Below are 21,346 nucleotides of genomic sequence, written 5' to 3' on the forward strand. Positions count from 1 at the left end.
TAAGCAACACATCTCTGAGATTCTAATGACACCGTGCAGGGGGCATATTGAGAAAAAACTGGGCCTCCCAGTAAAATCTGCTTAGGGCCTCTCTGCCCAAATCTAAGGAAACATGATCTGTTTCTCAGACATATACTGAAAATTGCATTGCTCAGGAACCCCCCAGGTAACCAGTATAAAGATATGAAGCTTATCAGGCTAATGCCACAGGGGGCTTGTTCTAGGCCAAGAATAAGCCTCTATCAGGGTCAAGACACCAGAATAAAACCTGGTGGGCCCCAGCTCTCCTGGGCCTCGCCAGCCCAAATCCATTGTATTGGTACTCCTCCTGATTGTGGCTGCAATTGAGTAGTATAAGATACGCGTCAGCTCAGAAATGGGGCTTAGGTGCCAGACCCGGTGAACCCTGGACACCCCAGTCCAGTGCTGCCATCAGCTTTTTTCCATGCCTGTACCTGGACCCAATGCATTTTTCTACAGGTTGATAATCAGCCCCATGCGGCATTAGCCAAAATCCTTGAAAACCGTTCAGTGCTTAGCAATCTCATTTGTAAAATATGAAGATATTTGAATTCACCTGGGATATAAAAGCACTTAGGTCTCACTATCCAAAATGAGTAAGGCCAAGTTATGGGGAAATCATTGAATATATAATATATAATATAAACTGACAACATGCACCAGTGCAAGGATATCCCCTAGTGGCCAAAAAGGAAAAATACCATTAAATATATAATCGTGCACAAATGCTTAAGTTAAAAAAAATGTTTTTTTATTGCAATCCATTAAAAGCTACTTACACCCCATATACAAAGCCTAATGCGCTTTATGCTTACCCAGCACTTAATCGTAGGCTCCTCACTATCCAAAAGTCTATATAATCATATAACTCACTAGTAACTTCTCATACCCTTATATTTTACAACAGGGGATACATTTGTCCCTCTATCATGATGTTCAGAATTTTAAAAAAAGTAATGAAACAACAAACCAAAGTGACTCCTTTACTGAGGAATCTCTATTTGCAAAAGATCATTTGATCACCGGCAGATTTCCCCTGCTCTACTGACAGGGAATCAGTACTGACACACAACATTTTTTTCTTTTTTTTTTTTTTGCAGTAAGGAAGAAGTTTAGGTAAAGAAGCACCATAATAAACCATTTATATTATAAAAATCTATTTGTAAAAAAATGCTTAAGCATCCACTACAGTTTGATTGCAGGCACTATTCTGCTATTACAGTTCCCTTTTAATGAAGCCAAGATTATTAATGGTGGCATTTACTCCTTCGTCTGTTGGTTGTTATATCAGGCTGGAAATGTCACATGTATCCCTCCTGTGTGCCCTCCTGTTACATGCACTGACCCCTTCCTATCAGACTGCTGCCTCAGATGCCCAGGTCAGTAAAATCAGAACATGCTGTCATTCATTACCAGATGTAATATTTTATATACACTGGGGGTCTTATACCTTTATGTATATAGAGTATCTTCCCTCTAAGCCAGGGGTCCCCAACCTTTCTTACTCGTGAGCCACAGTCATATGGAAAAAGACTTGGAGAGCAACACAAGCACCATAAACGTCCATGGAGGAGCCAAATAAGGGCTGTGATTGGCAATTAGGCAAACTCTATGCACACTATCAGCTTACAGGAGGCTTTATTTGGTAGTAAATCTTGATTTTATTCAACCAGGACTTGCCCCCAAGTAAGGAATTGACAAATAACTACCTGGTTTGGGGGCACTGAGAGCAACATCCAAAGGGGGTGGTGAACAAATTGTCCCTGAGCCACTGGTTGGGGATCACTGCTCTAAGCTGGGCGCTTGTGCTTGCACACACAAATTTTGAGGCCAGCCCACAACAACTTGTGATGCACACAAAGAATTTTGTACAAAAACACCAAATTTTGTGTTTATTTTGACCTGAGCACATAGTTTTTAAAAAGGCACACTTACATTTAAAATGTGTGCACAAAATAATTTTTTTGCACGCGTAGCCAAAAAGCAATTAGAGGGGGTAGTATAAACATTATAGGGTCATTTGCAAAATAAGAACAATTGGCCATTTTGTTTCACTTTGTACCCTGTCTTCCAAAACAGAGCGCAGAGACCTGCGGCTGCCCACATGAATAATGCGCTACCTGGGTTCAGCTCCCCCCAATTCCCCAACCCCCAAATCTGTTCCCTAACTTGCAGGCTCTATAATTACCCCTTCCCTATGGAGTAATAGTACTCTTGCATTTCTGCCCAGGGGCATCGTAAATGAGCCTTTATATAGCTCTATGGCATATGTTCCCAAACTTTATGCTTTGCTCCTCTGGGGGGGGGGGGAAAGGTCTGGATAGTTGGGCCCAGCCATTCAGAATGAGTTGTGAGGGTGACTCATTTGAAATAACTCTGGCTCTTCCTTGTCTTTAGGCTGAGCCCCACCACCTCATGCTTTGGGCCCCCTGTGGAAACCTATGCCATTGAGCATTGGTCAGTTGGAAACCATGTAACAATCCTGGAATTAATATCCTAGGGCTGATTATATTATTGTAACATTACAACATTTTATTGCCATTTACCATGACCTAATACTGAGGAAACAGATGTGTTTATTTTGCAGATGGATGTGAATTCCAAGATCATTTTTATCCCCATGGATCCAAATTTAGCAGGGATGATAATGGATGCACCTCTTGTTTATGTCAGGTATACAAAGTTCCTGTTTCTTTGAGTTCTGACTACCTCAGGCTCAGGTAGAACTGGACATGAAGCGCAGCACCAGAAGTGAGGCAGACAGGGATTATTTGCTTTTCTACCTTTCAGTGTCATCATTTGATCCTTATGGTCTGAAGACCGTAATAATGTTCAATTCCAGGCCCAAAACAGCTAGAGACTGGCATTTACTGTGCCAGATTAACATGCAGTACCACTAGCATCTGGAGGTCTCTTTTAGGGCGTGCATCTAGACAAAACTACAAAGGAGATAATTTTATATTATATTTATTACACCAGTTATAATACAGGTTATATTCTGTTACGTTGGTCGAGGAAGAGATTAGACAAGGAGTTAAGCACCAACGGGCATGATTTTGGCACAGGGGGCTGGCACTTTGGCTCATCTGGCATCATCACATTTTCTCTTTTCTGCTCTTGTTCTTCACATCCTACTTCACATGCTCCCTGTACCAACTCTAATAGGCAGTCAGGAAACACTGTTTGTTTGGAAGATGATTAATATAATACATTTCATTCCAGAAGATTATACAATCTCAGCAGAAGGTCTTGGGTCTCATTGCTCAGTGACTGCAGAGACAGCCTTTTGGCTTGTATTCAGAACCTAACTCTTTAGGCTAAAAGATAATGGTCATACACCACTGGTAGCCTGTCTTTCAATATATAAATATACAAAATATAAAAATATAAAATTGAATGGATTCCTAGTCTTCTCCCCGATCATATTCAGCATCCAAATAAGAGAGTTAGTAAAGATCTGTTCTCTTAATTCCACAAAACGTGATTGTTTTATCTCATTTTCTACTCAGAACGGCGCTGTTGAATGTTCGTTTATTCCATGTCCCAGTCTAGAATGTCCCAGAGAGAACTGGGTGCTGGAGGCCGGCCAGTGTTGCTTTAAATGCCAGGAACCCATGCAAAGGACAGGTAACAGAAGTGATGTTTGGCAGATTAAAATGGCAATTAATAATGTATGTGTATATTGTAATGATTTCAGGTAGTTGGGCCGTGGTCTCACTGGGGAATAGACCTTTGACTACACTTCCAGACCCTTCAAAGCAGAAGAGCAGACAGTTCAATTCAGTATAACTGGTATTTGACCAGTTTATTTGGTTTATCTGGTTCTTTCGGGCAGATACATGTTGCAATTTCCCGTATATATACGCTAATCAGCAATTCCTTGTAGATCAGTTAGTGCCAACTGGCTGTTATTTGACAGGCCTAGCCGGCTAGGGCCAGCACTGGTATTACAAATTTACTGGCAATGTACTTTCCCCATACATTATAGCCCCTCCCCCAGAGAGTTGGCAATTGGCTGGTATTGCCTAGCCCTTAGGGCAGTGACACACGGGGAGAATAGTCGCCGCCCGACAGATCTTCATTGTCGAGGGTGACCAATCTCCCCGCAATGCCATCCCACTGGCTAGAATGTGAATCGCCGGTGGGATGGTATATACGTGACGCCGCGATTTGCCAAAGTCGCCGAAGTTGCCTTGAGAGGAAACTTCGGGCAACTTCGGCAAATCCCAGTGCCGCGTATGCCATCCCCCCGGCAATTTACATTGTAGCCAGTGGGATGGGGACCGGAATGTCGGCATACATGTTGTTGACTTTTTATATTCACTGATGAGGGGCTGTGGTCAACTTGCCATAGTAAAGAAGCCAAAACTTAATACTTTTAGTTCTTCTTAAATAAAATAGTTGCATTACAATGGGTTTCTGGCATAGGATTTGGTAGATCTACATAACCCCCCCCCCCCACAGTGTTAGCAATGAGCAGTGTTGTACTGTATTTTCAAGACATTAAAGGGCAGATTTACTAAAACTAACATTTCTCATATTTTTAAAAATTCGACTAAACTCATTTCCACAAATGTCTGACATTTACAAAAAATCACAACTGAAAAAGGAAGTGGGGGAAAAAGCTGCGGAAACTGCAAATTGTGCGAATTGTCACCCTAAAAGCTCAAGTTCATAAAAAATCCAAAACCTCTAAAGTTTTGAGGCAAAAGAAGGATCTTTCAGGGAAGGGACATCTGCCATTTAATTCTACATGGTCTCGGCAAGTTTTAGCTGGCGAATTGTCGGATTCGGATTTTTAGGTGTTTGGACGCATAGTAAATCTCAAAAAATCACAACTTTTTTTTTAAAAAGAAACAATGGTTATTAAATGGCCCCCTAGTTGTTTTAAAAATCTCATTTGAAATCCTATTTTTTGGAAGTTGAATTCAAAATGCTCCATATTGCCATACTGACTTGTAGTTGATGGCAGACACTAGTGGCCTTGAGATTTTTTTTATTTTTTTTTTAATTTTTTGTTAACAATTTTTGCTTATTTTTAAAGTTATTCAGTCTCAGCTGCCATTATCCTGGCTACCAACGGTCACTGTGGCACATGCCCAGATTTCACATTTTCACTGGAAGAGTGTAGCCTATACACATGGGGGGGATCTTTAATGAAAATAATGGCAGAAATGAAGGAAAGCACCTGGGGTATTAGCTTTGGTTTTACACATATTCTTTTATTTAATAAATATAAAACTCTATTATGAGAGCTGGGTTGGTAGGAACAATTGGGGGACAGGGAGCCTACAAACCTCTCAGCATAGATACATGGAAGTATAAAATAACATTTGGTATCCATATTCTTCTAATATATTGATATTCCCATTGCTTACTGTAAGTCACACTGTATTTAAAAGTGTCTGGTTTGTATGATTTTAAGCTACAAGTCTCAAAGCTGCTATTTCACAGCCACCAACTGTCACTGTGACACTGCCATAAGCCTGATGTGTGACAGTAACATTGTGATGCCCTTAAGTTTAACCGTTTTAACTGTCATTTGGTTGCTAGAGTGTCCGTTATTAACGGCTTTTCTCACTTTCATTTCTGGGATCAGAGGTAAGTGGAGCGTGCCACACGCTGGGGGGACATTTTAGGAAAATAATGACATAAATGCAGAAAATCACTACTTAATTGCATCACTAGGTAGCGCCTGGGATATTAGCCTTGGGTTTGCATAGAATTTTTCAAGTTTAATACATAAATACATACATATAAAACATGACTATTGGAGAGTAGCGGTTGGGGGAATAAATAGGGGAGCAGGGAGGCTACAGACCTCTCAGAATAAATACAAAAAGCATAAAATAACATTTGGGATTCAGATTCCTCTTCTAATATTAATATTTATGTTGTTTTTAATTTTGCTGTGTATTAAAACAAGTTTGGAAATTATTAAGGGCAAAGTCTGACAGTGTTTGGGATGACAGTTGGCCACTTGGTGTTCAGGTTCTGCCTCCAATGCTCTTAATATTCATATTTCTCTCTCTGTTTCTTACTTTGTACATAAAACTGCCTTCTTTAAAAAGCTTTTAAACATAAAGTTTCAGAGTTGCCATTTTGCAGGCATTAATGGGCCACTGATGCTGTCTGAGGCAGTTAATGACAGGCAGCCATTGCTTGTCCCAACTCCCAGCATCCCCTATCATACTTTCAGCCTGTAGTCCTGTTACTGTCACTGACCTACAACTCCCATCATCCCCTATCAGACCTGCAGCTTGTGGCCCTTGTCCTGTGGTTGCTAGGGTCCCATTCAGCTCAGCATTATTTATATACATGTTGGATCTTGGTAGCCAGTCATAGGTAAAATCTTAAACTCAAATGTGATTGGCTGCAACCCATTTAGGTATATTAATCTTTACTATAGAGGTGGGTGGAGCATACAGACACTCATACAGGGGATACATTAATGTGCTCCATCATTCCCAATCCAACTACTGTTCTCTTTCATGAAATCCAAAACAAGTACCTGTAATCCTCTCCCTTCCTTTATATGGGATCCCCTCTGCTCTGAGAGCTGCCATTATTGCTATTTCCCTTCTGTGCAAGTTGAAATCCCCCTACCCATGTATTGGTACATCCTGTTAAACAGTCAGAATCTCAGTATCCTATGCTAGTAATGATATCATCACCTGGACTGGTGCAAGTGATGGGGGGTGATGATGCCTAGTAACATCTGAGAGCTTTATGTTATGTAGCCATGATCTCCCACAGGAGAGCCCCACCAATCACTGCTGGCGTATGCTGGTACCCAAAGGTGCATGCTGGGAGTTGTGAATAAGAAATGCCTTCCCTGCTTCAACTGTATCCATTCTCATGGGAAACCCCAAAAGCTACAGTAATGCAAAGCCGGGGAGGTTTAAATGGACAAATGATCTGACCCCTATAACAGACTGTCATGTCCCCTCTCTATCCAGCATCAGTTTATAGGCACAGCTATTAGATTCCGCTCTGCCTGGAGCTTTGCCCATAGTTATTTAGCACAGAACTACAGCTCCCAGCATGCCCTGATAGCCTTTGTAGCTGCCTTCTGAACTAAGAAACACAAGCAGGGTGTCAGTACAACATGGCATAGATTTTTCAGTGGTTACTGGGCTGCATCTGCCACTGTCAGCCGTTCCTTACCCCTGGGTGCTATGTATATATATGTGTGTTCCTTACCCCTGGGTGCTATGTATATATATGTGTGTTCCTTACCCCTGGGTGCTATGTAAACTGCCAGGCATGACGGCACTGGGTAACATTGGATACTGGGAATTGTAGTATAACAGGGCAGGTGCCTATGCCAGTTTTTTTCCTGACCTAAGGGATAAAATACTCCCAGTATTATCCATAGTCCCCCAACATGTGGCCCCAAACTGCTGCTAAACTACAACTCCCAGAATCCTTATCAGCTCTCCCACCATTGGGCCTTAGTTATATGGTGGTGATAACATTGCAGCAGGGACTGGGCATTATGTTCTAATAGAAGGAAGGATGGTGCCAAATACGGGGAAATGCTGCAACCTGTTTCACCATAATTTAAAGGGGAACTTCACCTTTAATGCCGTTATTGCTGCAGAACTCAGCAGCATGATTTTTGCTAACCTGAAATAATGTCACATTACACAGAAATCAGATTTCAGAAATTTGAATGAAAATATCATAGAGAATAAATATCAGTTTTTTTGGTAAAATGGAAGGATTGGTCAGGGGGGAATAATGTGAATATAATGCAGTGTATCCTGATCTGTATAGCAGAGAGGGCCGGACCATGGAACTTATATCTTTTCATTTCTGTCCCCCCCATACAGTGAAATTGTGCGACAAAGCGATATTTGAGCGATTTCTGAGCGATTTCAAAGCTTTTTCAGAGCGATTTTCAGTGATTTTCCTGAAATTTTCAGCTTTTCTTTGGAAAAAACATCTTCCATTGATATCAGCTGATTTTTTTTTTCTAAACCCAACTGCTCTTTTAAGAGCAAAACCACTAGGGCGCAATGCCATTCTGCGCCCCCCGGAGGAAGGTAAGGCTCCTGCTATGGATTTCATTTGACTCAAGGGTTTTGGTGTAAAGTATAGAATGTTAACCCATTCAGTGACACACAGAGCAGTGTTCTGCCCATATGGGGCTCTTTAATGAGCCTGAATAAATATCTGGTTCTATATGGGGCCAATTTATCCCAGAATCAGACACTTTATCAGACAGTTCTTTACTATCCAGGGGTGTAACTATAGAGAAAGGAGACCCTGTGACTGCTGGGGGCACAGGGGGTGTAGGGGGCACAGTGGGGCAAAGACCAATAAGTTGGTTCTTGAATAAAGTCTCATTCCCAAGGTTTAGAGGGCCCTAAAGTGACTTTGCTATGGGGCCCAGTAACTTCTAATTACACCACTGTTCCTATCTGTTACTTACTGAGTATCCTATCTCTTACTGAGTAATAACTTTGGGGGAAGCCAAACCATTTTGTTACTCAGCAAGTGTTGGGCCTAATAATGTCCCTTTAAACTAACAGAAGCTTTTCATTTTCCCTCAGCGAACAGCTGAATTCGGACGCCTCTCCGAAATTTATAAGGTGAGTAGGAAAGAGGGTGACATACATACCCCCCTCAGTTTTATGTACCTCACACCTGCCAATTGCGTCTGTCTTTCATGTGTTTCTCATGCCCCTCCTTCCCAAAAGTCCATCTCTTTCCTATCTGCCCCCATTGTAGTTAATACATATTTTTTACCTCGTGGAATATTATGTTATCAATAAAATCCCCTGTTAATTCTATTTATCTATTTTTCCCAGCCTCCTGATGGTCGGCTGACCAAGGAGACGCAAATCGGAGAGGGCGGCACTGGAGCCGTGTTCATGGTAAGGGACCAACCAAATTCCTAGAGAGCAGGGGGAGCTGAAAGCAAGTTGAAAGTGCTATCACTATCCCTGCTATGCACATGATTACATTCCTTAATAACTCAATATTTCTGTCAGTTTGTTCCCTATATGAGTCTTGATATTTCCAGCTAATACTGAATGTCAGTTATACCTTTCTGTGTGTGTTACAGGGCCATCACCATCGCAGAGGCAAGGTAGCCGTCAAGATGGCCAACATCACTCGGGTAAGGTTTCTTTATAGTTCCTTTCTCCATATCATCCCTATTGTGTGGCTGCCTATGTGAGCTAAAGGGTTTCTATTTTTCCTCTCCAGGATGAGGAGTCAGTCTGCCGAGAGGTAAGCTTTCTCCTGAAGTTCAGCAGGCACAGGAACATCGCCTCTTACTATGGAGCTTATTACCACCCTGCTCCAAACGAGGAGTCATCGGAGTATCTGGAGGTAAGAAATTGTTTGTTGCATCACATTCATCCCTTATGTGCCAAAGAGATCTCCATTGGAGGCGATAAAATACATACACGGCCTGAAATCATTCCTTCCTATTGCAGCTTGTCCTTGAGTACTGCAGCGGCGGCTCCCTGTACGACCTGATCGACAGCACCGAAGGCCAATCCCTGAAGGAGACCTGGATTGGCTATGTCTGCAGGGAGGTATTGAAGGTAAACTTGGATTAACCCCTTAAAGACTCTTCTATTATTTTACTTTACATATATTTATATATATATACAAGTATATATATATATTTTTTTTAATGTTTTTTGTAGACTCTCAACCACATCCACCACCACCGGGCCGTTCACAGGGACATCAAGAGCCCCAACGTGATGCTCACCAAGAAGGGAAACATCAAACTCAGTGAGTAAAACTTATAGTTGTAAGATGAATGGATGGGGGGAAGCTTTTGTGGATATAAAGTACAGAGGGTTTCATGATACAGATTTTTATCTTATTGCCCTTAAAATGAATACATTTTTCATTTATATGTTAAATCTGTCATTTCAGTCGATTTCGGACTCTGCTGGGACCTGGACCCACAGACAGGAAAGTGCAACCAGGCTGATGGGACTGCGCACTGGATGGCGCCCGAGGCCTTTAGGAGGAGGGACAGGGAACCGGAATTCGACACCAAAGTATGTTGTAGGAGCAGTAGGAGGACCCAATGGCATTTATGTGTCTGCACAAATGGGTGCTGCATTCAGTAAAGGCCAATTCAGTTACATGAGTGCTAAACATGAAGCCATTGGGAACCCCCCGGTAACAAGTAACTAAATCATACGCTAACCCAATTCTATCCTAATGCTCTTTGGTGTCTTCTTTTCCAGTGTGACATCTGGTCCCTTGGAATCACTGCCATCGAAATGGCCGAGGGAAAAACACGTAAGTAACAATTGTGGGTTTCTGTACATTGTAACCAAGGAATTGTTACCCAGTCTGGCAAAGAGCCTTTATTTAGCCATTTGTTACATGCAGAAATCCAGGCCATGCCTGTGTTTCTATGTGCAGGGGTATTGTTTGTTTGTTATGTATTGTTTGTTATAATTATTCTAAAGCAAAATGTCTATTATGGTGGAAATAGCGAATAAGCCCCAATTCTTCAGCTTCATGTTTGAAGCGACTCATATATATATGTTTTTAACTTTTAGCATACGCCGATCAGGAGCTAGTGTCGGACCTGGTCATCAACAACGACTCTCCGAGGCTCATATCAAGGACCTGGTGAGTCCTTCCCAGCTCATGTCACTGTGCGATGCTGATACTGCAACTCTGTGTGTCTCTCACCTTGGCATATTAGCGATTAAAGCGATACATCTGTTTTTCTTGCTCAAATCTTTTCCTTTTTCCAGGTCTGAAACTTTTGTGTCCTTCTTGGAGTCGTGCCTTGAGAAGGATCCTTCCCGGAGATGGAGTGCGGAAGAGCTGCTGCAGCACCCGTTCATTACTGAACTGCCCCCTGCGAAGACCATCAGGGCTGAAATCGAGGAACACCTTCGGGCTGTGCAGAACCGGCCGGCCAAACAAGGTGAGGGAATCCATTATATTTGTTATGGCTGTACTGTCACATCACTTAACTTACTAAAATGAGAAGCTGCTTGAGCTGGAATTGTAATAGTGGTGCTAGGAATAATAAACATATTTTTAGAGGGGTACTTTACCTTATTATTACATTTTAGTACAATAATATAATGTAATATAATGTTGCTTTTGAATCATATAAGTTTTATTCTGCAGCTTTCCTGTTATAAATCTCACGTGCTAGTTGGTTGCCATTACTCTAGCAACTGTTGCGCCTGCAGCAATACATGCGCTAGTTAGTAGGTGCTTTTGTAAACTGCAGTTCATTCTGCGCAGCAATAGTAACAGCATTTGCATCCAATTCGCTTGCTGCAAGTCAGTAGCAGACGCAGCATACTCGTAGTAGAATCATGGAACTACCGCCATGTCAAATCTGCTGGTAATTGTAGTGAAATGGGTTCAGTAGTTCAGACTAGTTGGATGAAAGGCCGTCCCAGGGATTCATTTTCGTTTTTTTCTTACTGTGATTTTATTTATCTATATAGGATTGAGAGCAGTTCGCTGGGCCAGGAAACAGCTACGGCGGGCCAGGGAACAGCTACGCGGGGCCAGGGAACATCTATGGCCTCGCTGGGCCATGGAACATCTCCGGCGGGCCAGGGAACAGCTACGGCAGGCCAGGGAACAGCTACGGCAGGCCAGGGAACAGCTACGGCGGGCCAGGGAACAGCTACGGCCTTGCTGGGCCATGGAACATCTACGGCGAGCCTGTGACTTCTGTGCAACTGAAACATCGCCAGAACAGAAGGAGGCTCAGCAAATGGCCCTGGAGGGTTTTGCCTGTGTGTGATCCTGTGGCCAATAACATCAAATGCCCAGGGTGAGTCTCCTGTATACCATCCAAGGAGAAAGGAACATCTGCAGAGAAAGGTACCATCTCTCCTTCTTCTACTGCTCCTTTACCACTAGGCTCTTTCCTCAGACTACCACACCTCTAGCATCTGTAGCTCCATCAACACGATCCCTTGCAGCTGCCCCAGCTCCTCCACAGTGGCGTCTCCTCTTTAAATAACTGTAACTCCACCAGCAGTCTCTGCCTTTAACATCTGCATTCAGATCTGTTTTTCTAACTGTAGATCTGTCATCATTATCTGTCATCATATCTCAGACTACCACTGCTCCACCAATGATGTCTTTTTTTTAATATCTTAATTTCAAACAACCACAGCAACAGTAATACTCACCACAGATTTCTACAGATTCACCAGTGGCATTCACATTTTTTAAACACCACAGCTCCACCAGTGGGACCTTAGATTCAAATTACCATAGCTCCACCCGAGGTCTCTTCTCTTAATTTTAGCTCCACCACCTGCCTTCCCTTTATTTGTCTACTCCTCAACCAGCATGCTCTTTGCCTTATTCTAATCTCTTATTTCTCTTCAGCTAGTCTCTTCCATTTATCTTCTGTTCCACCCTCACACACTCCAAATCTCCCACTGTAGAGCCAGCGACACCTCCTCTCTAATCCCCTCACATACACACTGACATAAACCCTTAGTACAAGTTGATCCAGGGACTTGTCCGATTGCCCTTTTGGGAGTCAGGAAGGAATTTTTTCCCCTCTGAGGCAAATTGGCTCCGGCTTCAGATGGTGGTTTTTCGCCTTCCTCTGGACCAACTAGCAAATAGGCAGGTTTCTTTTAGACTAAAATTTAATACAAACAAATAACATCTATTTTATAAATAAAGCTTTAATACATATTTTGTGGTGTTCTTGCCTTTTTATTGTATTGCCAGGGAGTGTTAGAGATGACGGACACTTGTAGTGCAAGGGAAAAGGGTAACTGAAAAGAGAAGGTGCAATCAAGGGGCAGGGGAGGGAGAAATGGGTGAAAAGTGATATTAATATTGAAGAAATCAAAGCAGGGAATAAGTCATGTCTGGGCCCAGTGTTACTGATCTTGACTGAAGCAGGGATTTTGGTCAGTGCCGAAGCCTTTAGGGAGACTTCAAAAATTAAAAAATATCACTATGCAGGTATAGGACCCATTATCCAGAATGCTCGGGACCAAGGGTGTTCCGGATAAGGGGTATTTCCATAATTTGGATCTCCATATCTTAAGTCTACTAAAAAATTAATAAAACATTGATTAAACACAATAGGATTGTTTTGCATCCAATAAGGATTAATTATATCTTAGTTGGGATCAAGTACAGGTACTGTTTTATTATTACAGAGAAAAGGGAATCATTTAACCATTAAATAAACCCAATAGGGCTGTTCTGCCCCCAATAAGGGGTAATTATATCTTAGTTGGGATCAAGTACAGGTACTGTTTTATTATTAAAGAGAAAAGGGAATCATTTAACCATTAAATAAACCCAGTAGGGCTGTTCTGCCCCCAATAAGGGGTAATTATATCTTAGTTGGGATCAAGTACAGGTACTGTTTTATTATTACACCTTGCGAAGTGTGGAGAGAAAGTGCTGACGCTTGTTGCTGGCTGCTGGCACAGGTAGAGATGATTTGGGGGCAGTATATGATTTTTTGGCTGCTGCTGCCTGCTATAGGAACCTATTTGGGGCTAATTAGGCAATATGAAGGATAGGCTGCTTCTGGCACGGGGACAGATGGGGGGCTTTGGAGCGATATGATGAATTTTTTGGCTGATGCTGGCACAGGTACAGATTGGGGGCTTGGTGGCAATGGGAGGGATTGGCTGCTTCTGGCACAGGTTCAGCTTGGGGGCAATATGATGTCTGCTGCTGGCACTGTACAGATTGGGGGCATTATGGTGGCCACTGGTACAAGTACATGGTGGCAATGGATATTGGCACAAATACATGGGGGCAATATAATGTCTGTTGGCACAAATACATGGGGCAATATGATGGCTGCTGGCACAAATACATGGGGCAATATGATGGCTGCTGGCACAGGTACAGATTGGGGGCTTGAGGCAATATGATGGCTGCTGCTGGCACAGGTACAGATTGGGGGCTTGGGGCAATATGATGGCTGCTGCTGGCACAGGTATAGATTGGGGGCTTGGGGCAATATGATGGCTGCTGGCACAGGTACAGATTGGGGGCTTGGGGGCAATATGATGGCTGCTGCTGGCACAGGTATAGATTGGGGGCTTGGGGCAATATGATGGCTGCTGCTGGCACAGGTACACATTGGGGGCTTGGTGGCAATGGGAGGGATTGGCTGCTGCTGGCACAGGTACAGATTGGGGGCTTGGTGGCAATGGGAGGGATTGGCTGTTGCTGGCACAGGTACAGATTGGGGGCTTGGTGGCAATGGGAGGGATTGGCTGCTGCTGGCACAGATTGGGGACAATATGATGGTTGCTGTCACAGGTACAGATTGGGGGCTTGGGGCAATATGATGGCTGCTGGCACAGGTACAGATTGGGGGCAATATGATGGCTGCTGCTGGCACAGATACAGATTGGGGGCTTGGGGCAATATGATGGATGCTGGCACAGGTACAGGTTGGGGGCAATATGATGGCTGCTGGCACAGATACAGATTGGGTGCTTGGGGGCAATGGCTGCTGGCACAGGTACAGATTGGGGGCTTGGGGCAATATGATGGCTGCTGGCACAGGTACAGATTGGGGGCTTGGGGCAATATGATTGTTGCTGGCACGGGTACAGATTGGGGGCAATATGATGGCTGCTGGCACAGATACAGATTGGGGGCTTGGTGGCAATGGGAGGGATTTGCTGCTTCTGGCACAGGTTCAGCATTGGGGGCAATATGATGGCTGCTGCTGGCACTGTACAGATTGGGGGCATTATGGTGGCCACTGGTACAAGTACATGGTGGCAATGGACATTGGCACAAATACATGGGGGCAATATAATGTCTGTTGGCACAAATACATGCGGCAATATGATGGCTGCTGGTGGCACACGTACAGATTTGGGGCTTGGGGCAATATGATGGCTGCTGCTGGCACAGATACAGATTGGGGCTTGGGGCAATATGATGGCTGCTGGCACAGGTACAGGTTGGGGGCAATATAATGGCTGCTGGCACAGATACAGATTGGGTGCTTGGGGGCAATGGCTGCTGGCACAGGTACAGATTGGGGGCTTGGGGCAATATGATGGCTGCTGGCACAGGTACAGATTGGGGGCTTGGGGCAATATGATGGCTGCTGGCACAGGTACAGATTGGGGGTTCGGGGCAATATGATGGCTGCTGCTGGCACAGGTACAGATTGGGGGCTTGGGGCAATATGATAGCTGCTGGCACAGGTACAGATTGGGGGCTTGGTGGCAATGGGAGGGATTGGCTGCTGCTGGCACAGGCACAGATTGGGGACAATATGATGGTTGCTGTCACAGGTACAGATTGGGGCAATATGATGGCTGCTGCTGGCACAGATACAGATTGGGGGCAATATGATGGCTGCTGCTGGCACAGATACAGATTGGGGGCTTGGGGCAATATGATGGCTGCTGGCACAGGTACAGATTGGGGGCTTGGTGGCAATGGGAGGGATTGGCTGCTGCTGGCACAGGCACAGATTGGGGACAATATGATGGTTGCTGTCACAGGTACAGATTGGGGCAATATGATGGCTGCTGCTGGCACAGATACAGATTTGGGGCAATATGATGGCTGCTGCTGGCACAGATACAGATTGGGGGCTTGGGGCAATATGATGGCTGCTGGCACAGGTACAGATTGGGGGCTTGGGGCAATATGATGGCTGCTGCTGGCACAGGTACAGATTGGGGGCTTGGGGCAATATGATAGCTGCTGGCACAGGTACAGATTGGGGGCTTGGTGGCAATGGGAGGGATTGGCTGCTGCTGGCACAGGCACAGATTGGGGACAATATGATGGTTGCTGTCACAGGTACAGATTGGGGCAATATGATGGCTGCTGCTGGCACAGATACAGATTGGGGGCAATATGATGGCTGCTGCTGGCACAGATACAGATTGGGGGCTTGGGGCAATATGATGGCTGCTGGCACAGGTACAGATTGGGGACAATATGATGGCTGCTGCTGGCACAGATACAGATTGGGGACAATATGATGGCTGCTGCTGGCACAGATACAGATTGGGGACAATATGATGGCTGCTGCTGGCACAGATACAGATTGGGGGCAATATGATGGCTGCTGCTGGCACAGATACAGATTGGGGGCTTGGGGCAATATGATGGCTGCTGCTGGCACAGGTACATATTGGGGGCTTGATGGCAATGGGAGGGATTGGCTGCTGCTGGCAGAGGCACAGATTGGGGACAATATGATGGTTGCTGTCACAGGTACAGATTGGGGGCTGGGGGCAATATGATGGCTGCTGGCACAGGTACAGATTGGGGGCAATATGATGGCTGCTGCTGGCACAGATACAGATTGGGGGCTTGGGGCAATATGATGGCTGCTGGCACAGGTACAGATTGGGGACAATATGATGGCTGCTGCTGGCACAGATACAGATTGGGGGCAATATGATGGCTGCTGCTGGCACAGATACAGATTGGGGGCTTGGGGCAATATGATGGCTGCTGGCACAGGTACAGATTGGGGGCTTGGGGCAATATGATGGCTGCTGCTGGCACAGGTACAGGTTGGGGCAATATGATGGCTGCTGGCACAGGTACATATTGGGGGCTTGGTGGCAATGGGAGGGATTGGCTGATGCTGGCACAGGTACAGATTGGGTGCTTGGGGCAATATGATGGCTGCTGGCACAGGTACAGATTGGGGGCTTGGGGCAATATGATGGCTGCTGCTGGCACAGGTACAGATTGGGGGCTTGGGGCAATATGATGGCTGCTGGCACAGATACAGATTGGGCGCTTGGTGGCAATGGGAGGGATTGGCTGCTGCTGGCACAGGTACAGATTGGGTGCTTGGGGCAATATTATGGCTGCTGGCACAGATACAGATTGGGGGCTTGGTGGCAATGGGAGGGATTGGCTGCTGCTGGCACAGGTACAGATTGGGGGCTTGGTGGCAATGGGAGGGATTGGCTGCTGCTGGCACAGATTGGGGACAATATGATGGTTGCTGTCACAGGTACAGATTGGGTGCTTGGGGGCAATGGCTGCTGGCACAGGTACAGATTGGGGGCTGGGGGCAATATGATGGCTGCTGGCACAGGTACAGATTGGGGGCTTGAGGCAATATGATGGCTGCTGGCACAGGTACAGATTGGTGGCTTGGGGCAATATGATGGTTGCTGGCATGGGTACAGATTGGGGGCAATATGATGGCTGCTGGCACAGATACAGATTGGGGGCTTAGGGGCAATGGGAGGGATTGGCTGCTGCTGGCACAGGTACAGATTGGGGGCTTGGGGCAAAATGATGGCTGCTGGCACAGGTACAGATTGGGGACAATATGATGGTTGCTGTCACAGGTACAGATTGGGGGCTTGGGGCAATATGATGGCTGCTGGCACAGGTACAGATTGGGGGCAATATGATGGCTGCTGCTGGCACAGATACAGATTGGGGGCAATATGATGGCTGCTGGCACAGGTACAGATTGGGGGCTTGGGGCAATATGATGGCTGCTGGCACAGGTACATATTGGGGGCTTGGTGGCAATGGGAGGGCTTGGCTGCTGCTGGCACAGGTACAGATTGGGGGCTTGGGGCAATATGATGGCTGCTGGCACAGATACAGATTGGGTGCTTGGGGGCAATGGGAGGGATTGGCTGCTGCTGGCACAGGTACAGATTGGGGGCTTGGTGGCAATGGGAGGGATTGGCTGCTGCTGGCACAGATTGGGGACAATATGATGGTTGCTGTCACAGGTACAGATTGGGGGCTTGGGGCAATATGATGGCTGCTGGCACAGATACAGATTGGGGGCTTGGGGGCAATGGGAGGGATTGGCTGCTGCTGGCACAGGTACAGATTGGGGGCTTGGTGGCAATGGGAGGGATTGGCTGCTGCTGGCACAGATTGGGGACAATATGATGGTTGCTGTCACAGGTACAGATTGGGGGCTTGGGGCAATATGATGGCTGCTGGCACAGATACAGATTGGGTGCTTGGGGGCAATGGCTGCTGGCACAGGTACAGATTGGGGGCTTGAGGCAAGGGGCAATGGGAGGAATTGGCTGCTGCTGGCACAGGTACAGATTGGGGGCTTGGGGCAATATGATGGCTGCTGGCACAGGTACAGATTGGGGGCTTGGGGCAATATGATGGCTGCTGCTTGCACAGGTACAGGTTGGGGGCAATTTGATGGCTGCTGGCACAGGTACATATTGGGGGCTTGGTGGCAATGGGAGGGATTGGCTGCTGCTTGCACAGGTACAGATTGGGGGCTTGGTGGCAATGGGAGGGATTGGCTGCTGCTGGCACAGGCACATATTGGGGACAATATGATGGTTGCTGTCACAGGTACAGATTGGGGGCTTGGGGCAATATGATGGCTGCTGGCACAGGTACAGATTGGGGGCTTGGGGCAATATGATGGCTGCTGCTGGCACAGATACAGATTGGGGGCTTGGGGCAATATGATGGCTGCTGCTGGCACAGGTACAGATTGGGGGCTTGGGGCAATATGATGGCTGCTGCTGGCACAGGTACAGATTGGGGGCTTGGGGCAATATGATAGCTGCTGGCACAGGTACAGATTGGGGGCTTGGTGGCAATGGGAGGGATTGGCTGCTGCTGGCACAGGCACAGATTGGGGACAATATGATGGTTGCTGTCACAGGTACAGTTTGGGGGCTGGGGGCAATATGATGGCTGCTGGCACAGGTACAGATTGGGGGCAATATGATGGCTGCTGCTGGCACAGATACAGATTGGGGGCTTGGGGCAATATGATGGCTGCTGGCACAGGTACAGATTGGGGACAATATGATGGCTGCTGCTGGCACAGATACAGATTGGGGACAATATGATGGCTGCTGCTGGCACAGATACAGATTGGGGACAATATGATGGCTGCTGCTGGCACAGATACAGATTGGGGGCAATATGATGGCTGCTGCTGGCACAGATACAGATTGGGGGCTTGGGGCAATATGATGGCTGCTGGTGGCACAGATACAGTTTGGGGGCAATATGATGGCTGCTGCTGGCACAGATACAGATTGGGGCAATATGATGGCTGCTGCTGGCACAGATACAGATTGGGGGCAATATGATGGCTGCTGCTGGCACAGATACAGATTGGGGGCTTGGGGCAATATGATGGCTGCTGCTGGCACAGGTACATATTGGGGGCTTGGTGGCAATGGGAGGGATTGGCTGCTGCTGGCACAGATTGGGGACAATATGATGGTTGCTGTCACAGGTACAGATTGGGGGCTGGGGGCAATATGATGGCTGCTGGCACAGGTACAGATTGGGGGCAATATGATGGCTGCTGCTGGCATAGATACAGATTGGGGGCTTGGGGCAATATGATGGCTGCTGGCACAGGTACAGATTGGGGACAATATGATGGCTGCTGCTGGCACAGATACAGATTGGGGGCAATATGATGGCTGCTGCTGGCACAGATACAGATTGGGGGCTTGGGGCAATATGATGGCTGCTGGCACAGGTACAGATTGGGGGCTTGGGGCAATATGATGGCTGCTGCTGGCACAGGTACAGGTTGGGGCAATATGATGGCTGCTGGCACAGGTACATATTGGGGGCTTGGTGGCAATGGGAGGGATTGGCTGCTGCTGGCACAGGTACAGATTGGGTGCTTGGGGCAATATGATGGCTGCTGGCACAGATACAGATTGGGGGCAATATGATGGCTGCTGGCACAGGTACATATTGGGGGCTTGGTGGCAATGGGAGGGATTGGCTGCTGCTGGCACAGGTACAGATTGGGTGCTTGGGGCAATATGATGGCTGCTGGCACAGATACAGATTGGGGGCTTGGTGGCAATGGGAGGGATTGGCTGCTGCAGGCACAGGTACAGATTGGGGGCTTGGTGGCAATGGGAGGGATTGGCTGCTGCTGGCACAGATTGGGGACAATATGATGGTTGCTGTCACAGGTACAGATTGGGTGCTTGGGGGCAATGGCTGCTGGCACAGGTACAGATTGGGGGCTGTGGGCAATATGATGGCTGCTGGCACAGGTACAGATTGGGGGCTTGAGGCAATATGATGGCTGCTGGCACAGGTACAGATTGGTGGCTTGGGGCAATATGATGGTTGCTGGCATGGGTACAGATTGGGGGCAATATGATGGCTGCTGGCACAGATACAGATTGGGGGCTTAGGGGCAATGGGAGGGATTGGCTGCTGCTGGCACAGGTACAGATTGGGGGCTTGGGGCAAAATGATGGCTGCTGGCACAGGTACAGATTGGGGACAATATGATGGTTGCTGTCACAGGTACAGATTGGGGGCTTGGGGCAATATGATGGCTGCTGCTGGCACAGATACAGATTGGGGGCAATATGATGGCTGCTGCTGGCACAGATACAGATTGGGGGCAATATGATGGCTGCTGCTGGCACAGATACAGATTGGGGGGCAATATGATGGCTGCTGCTGGCACAGATACAGATTGGGGGCAATATGATGGCTGCTGCTGGCACAGATACAGATTGGGGGCAATATGATGGCTGCTGCTGGCACAGATACAGATTGGGGGCAATATGATGGCTGCTGCTGGCACAGGTACAGATTGGGGGCTTGGGGCAATATGATGGCTTCTGCTGGCACAGATACAGATTGGGGGCTTGGGGCAATATGATGGCTGCTGGCACAGGTACAGATTGGGGGCTTGGGGCAATATGATGGCTGCTGCTGGCACAGGTACAGGTTGGGGCAATATGATGGCTGCTGGCACAGGTACATATTGGGGGCTTGGTGGCAATGGGAGGGCTTGGCTGCTGCTGGCACAGGTACAGATTGGGGGCTTGGGGCAATATGATGGCTGCTGGCACAGATACAGATTGGGGGCTTGGGGCAATGGGAGGGATTGGCTGCTGCTTGCACAGGTACAGATTGGGGGCTTGGTGGCAATGGGAGGGATTGGCTGCTGCTGGCACAGGTACAGATTGGGGGCTTGGTGGCAATGGGAGGGATTGGCTGCTGCTGGCACAGATTGGGGACAATATGATGGTTGCTGTCACAGGTACAGATTGGGGGCTTGGGGCAATATGATGGCTGCTGGCACAGATACAGATTGGGTGCTTGGGGGCAATGGCTGCTTGCACAGGTACAGATTGGGGGCTGGGGGCAATATGATGGCTGCTGGCACAGGTACAGATTGGGGGTTTGAGGCAATATGATAGCTGCTGGCACAGGTACAGATTGGTGGCTTGGGGCAATATGATGGCTGCTGGCACAGATACAGATTGGGGGCTTAGGGGCAATGGGAGGGATTGGCTGCTGCTGGCACAGGTACAGATTGGGGGCTTGGGGCAATATGATGGCTTCTGCTGGCACAGGTACA

General features: G+C 46.9%; 1 protein-coding gene across 2 annotated transcripts; it reads left to right on the forward strand.

Annotated features, from left to right (window-relative positions):
• The first annotated feature begins 1,313 nt into the window (after positions 1 to 1,313).
• LOC100490567 (TRAF2 and NCK-interacting protein kinase) lies at positions 1,314 to 12,540 on the forward strand. Of its 2 annotated transcripts, XM_031900562.1 has the most exons (14): positions 1,314 to 1,400; positions 2,609 to 2,694; positions 3,531 to 3,648; positions 8,580 to 8,618; positions 8,838 to 8,903; positions 9,095 to 9,148; positions 9,238 to 9,363; positions 9,471 to 9,581; positions 9,687 to 9,777; positions 9,925 to 10,052; positions 10,245 to 10,299; positions 10,566 to 10,638; positions 10,767 to 10,942; positions 11,481 to 12,540. In XM_031900562.1, the coding sequence occupies exons 5-14, from the start codon at positions 8,901 to 8,903 to the stop codon at positions 11,783 to 11,785; spliced, it is 1,122 nt and encodes a 373-aa protein (XP_031756422.1). In that variant the 5' UTR covers positions 1,314 to 1,400; positions 2,609 to 2,694; positions 3,531 to 3,648; positions 8,580 to 8,618; positions 8,838 to 8,900; the 3' UTR covers positions 11,786 to 12,540. The 2 variants fall into 2 exon arrangements, with proteins under 2 accessions (XP_031756422.1, XP_031756423.1); XM_031900563.1 differs by lacking the exon at positions 2,609 to 2,694.
• Positions 12,541 to 21,346: the final 8,806 nt, after the last annotated feature.

Source organism: Xenopus tropicalis, chromosome 4 (assembly GCF_000004195.4).
Source record: "Xenopus tropicalis strain Nigerian chromosome 4, UCB_Xtro_10.0, whole genome shotgun sequence".
NCBI classification, from domain to species: Eukaryota; Metazoa; Chordata; class Amphibia; order Anura; family Pipidae; genus Xenopus; species Xenopus tropicalis.

Bases quoted from the DNA above. Each gene is read 5' to 3' on its own strand.
- LOC100490567 (XM_031900562.1), top strand. The intron at 9,364-9,470 runs GTAAGAAATTGT...TTCCTATTGCAG, and splicing joins AGTCATCGGAGTATCTGGAG to CTTGTCCTTGAGTACTGCAG. The intron at 9,582-9,686 runs GTAAACTTGGAT...TGTTTTTTGTAG, and splicing joins TCTGCAGGGAGGTATTGAAG to ACTCTCAACCACATCCACCA.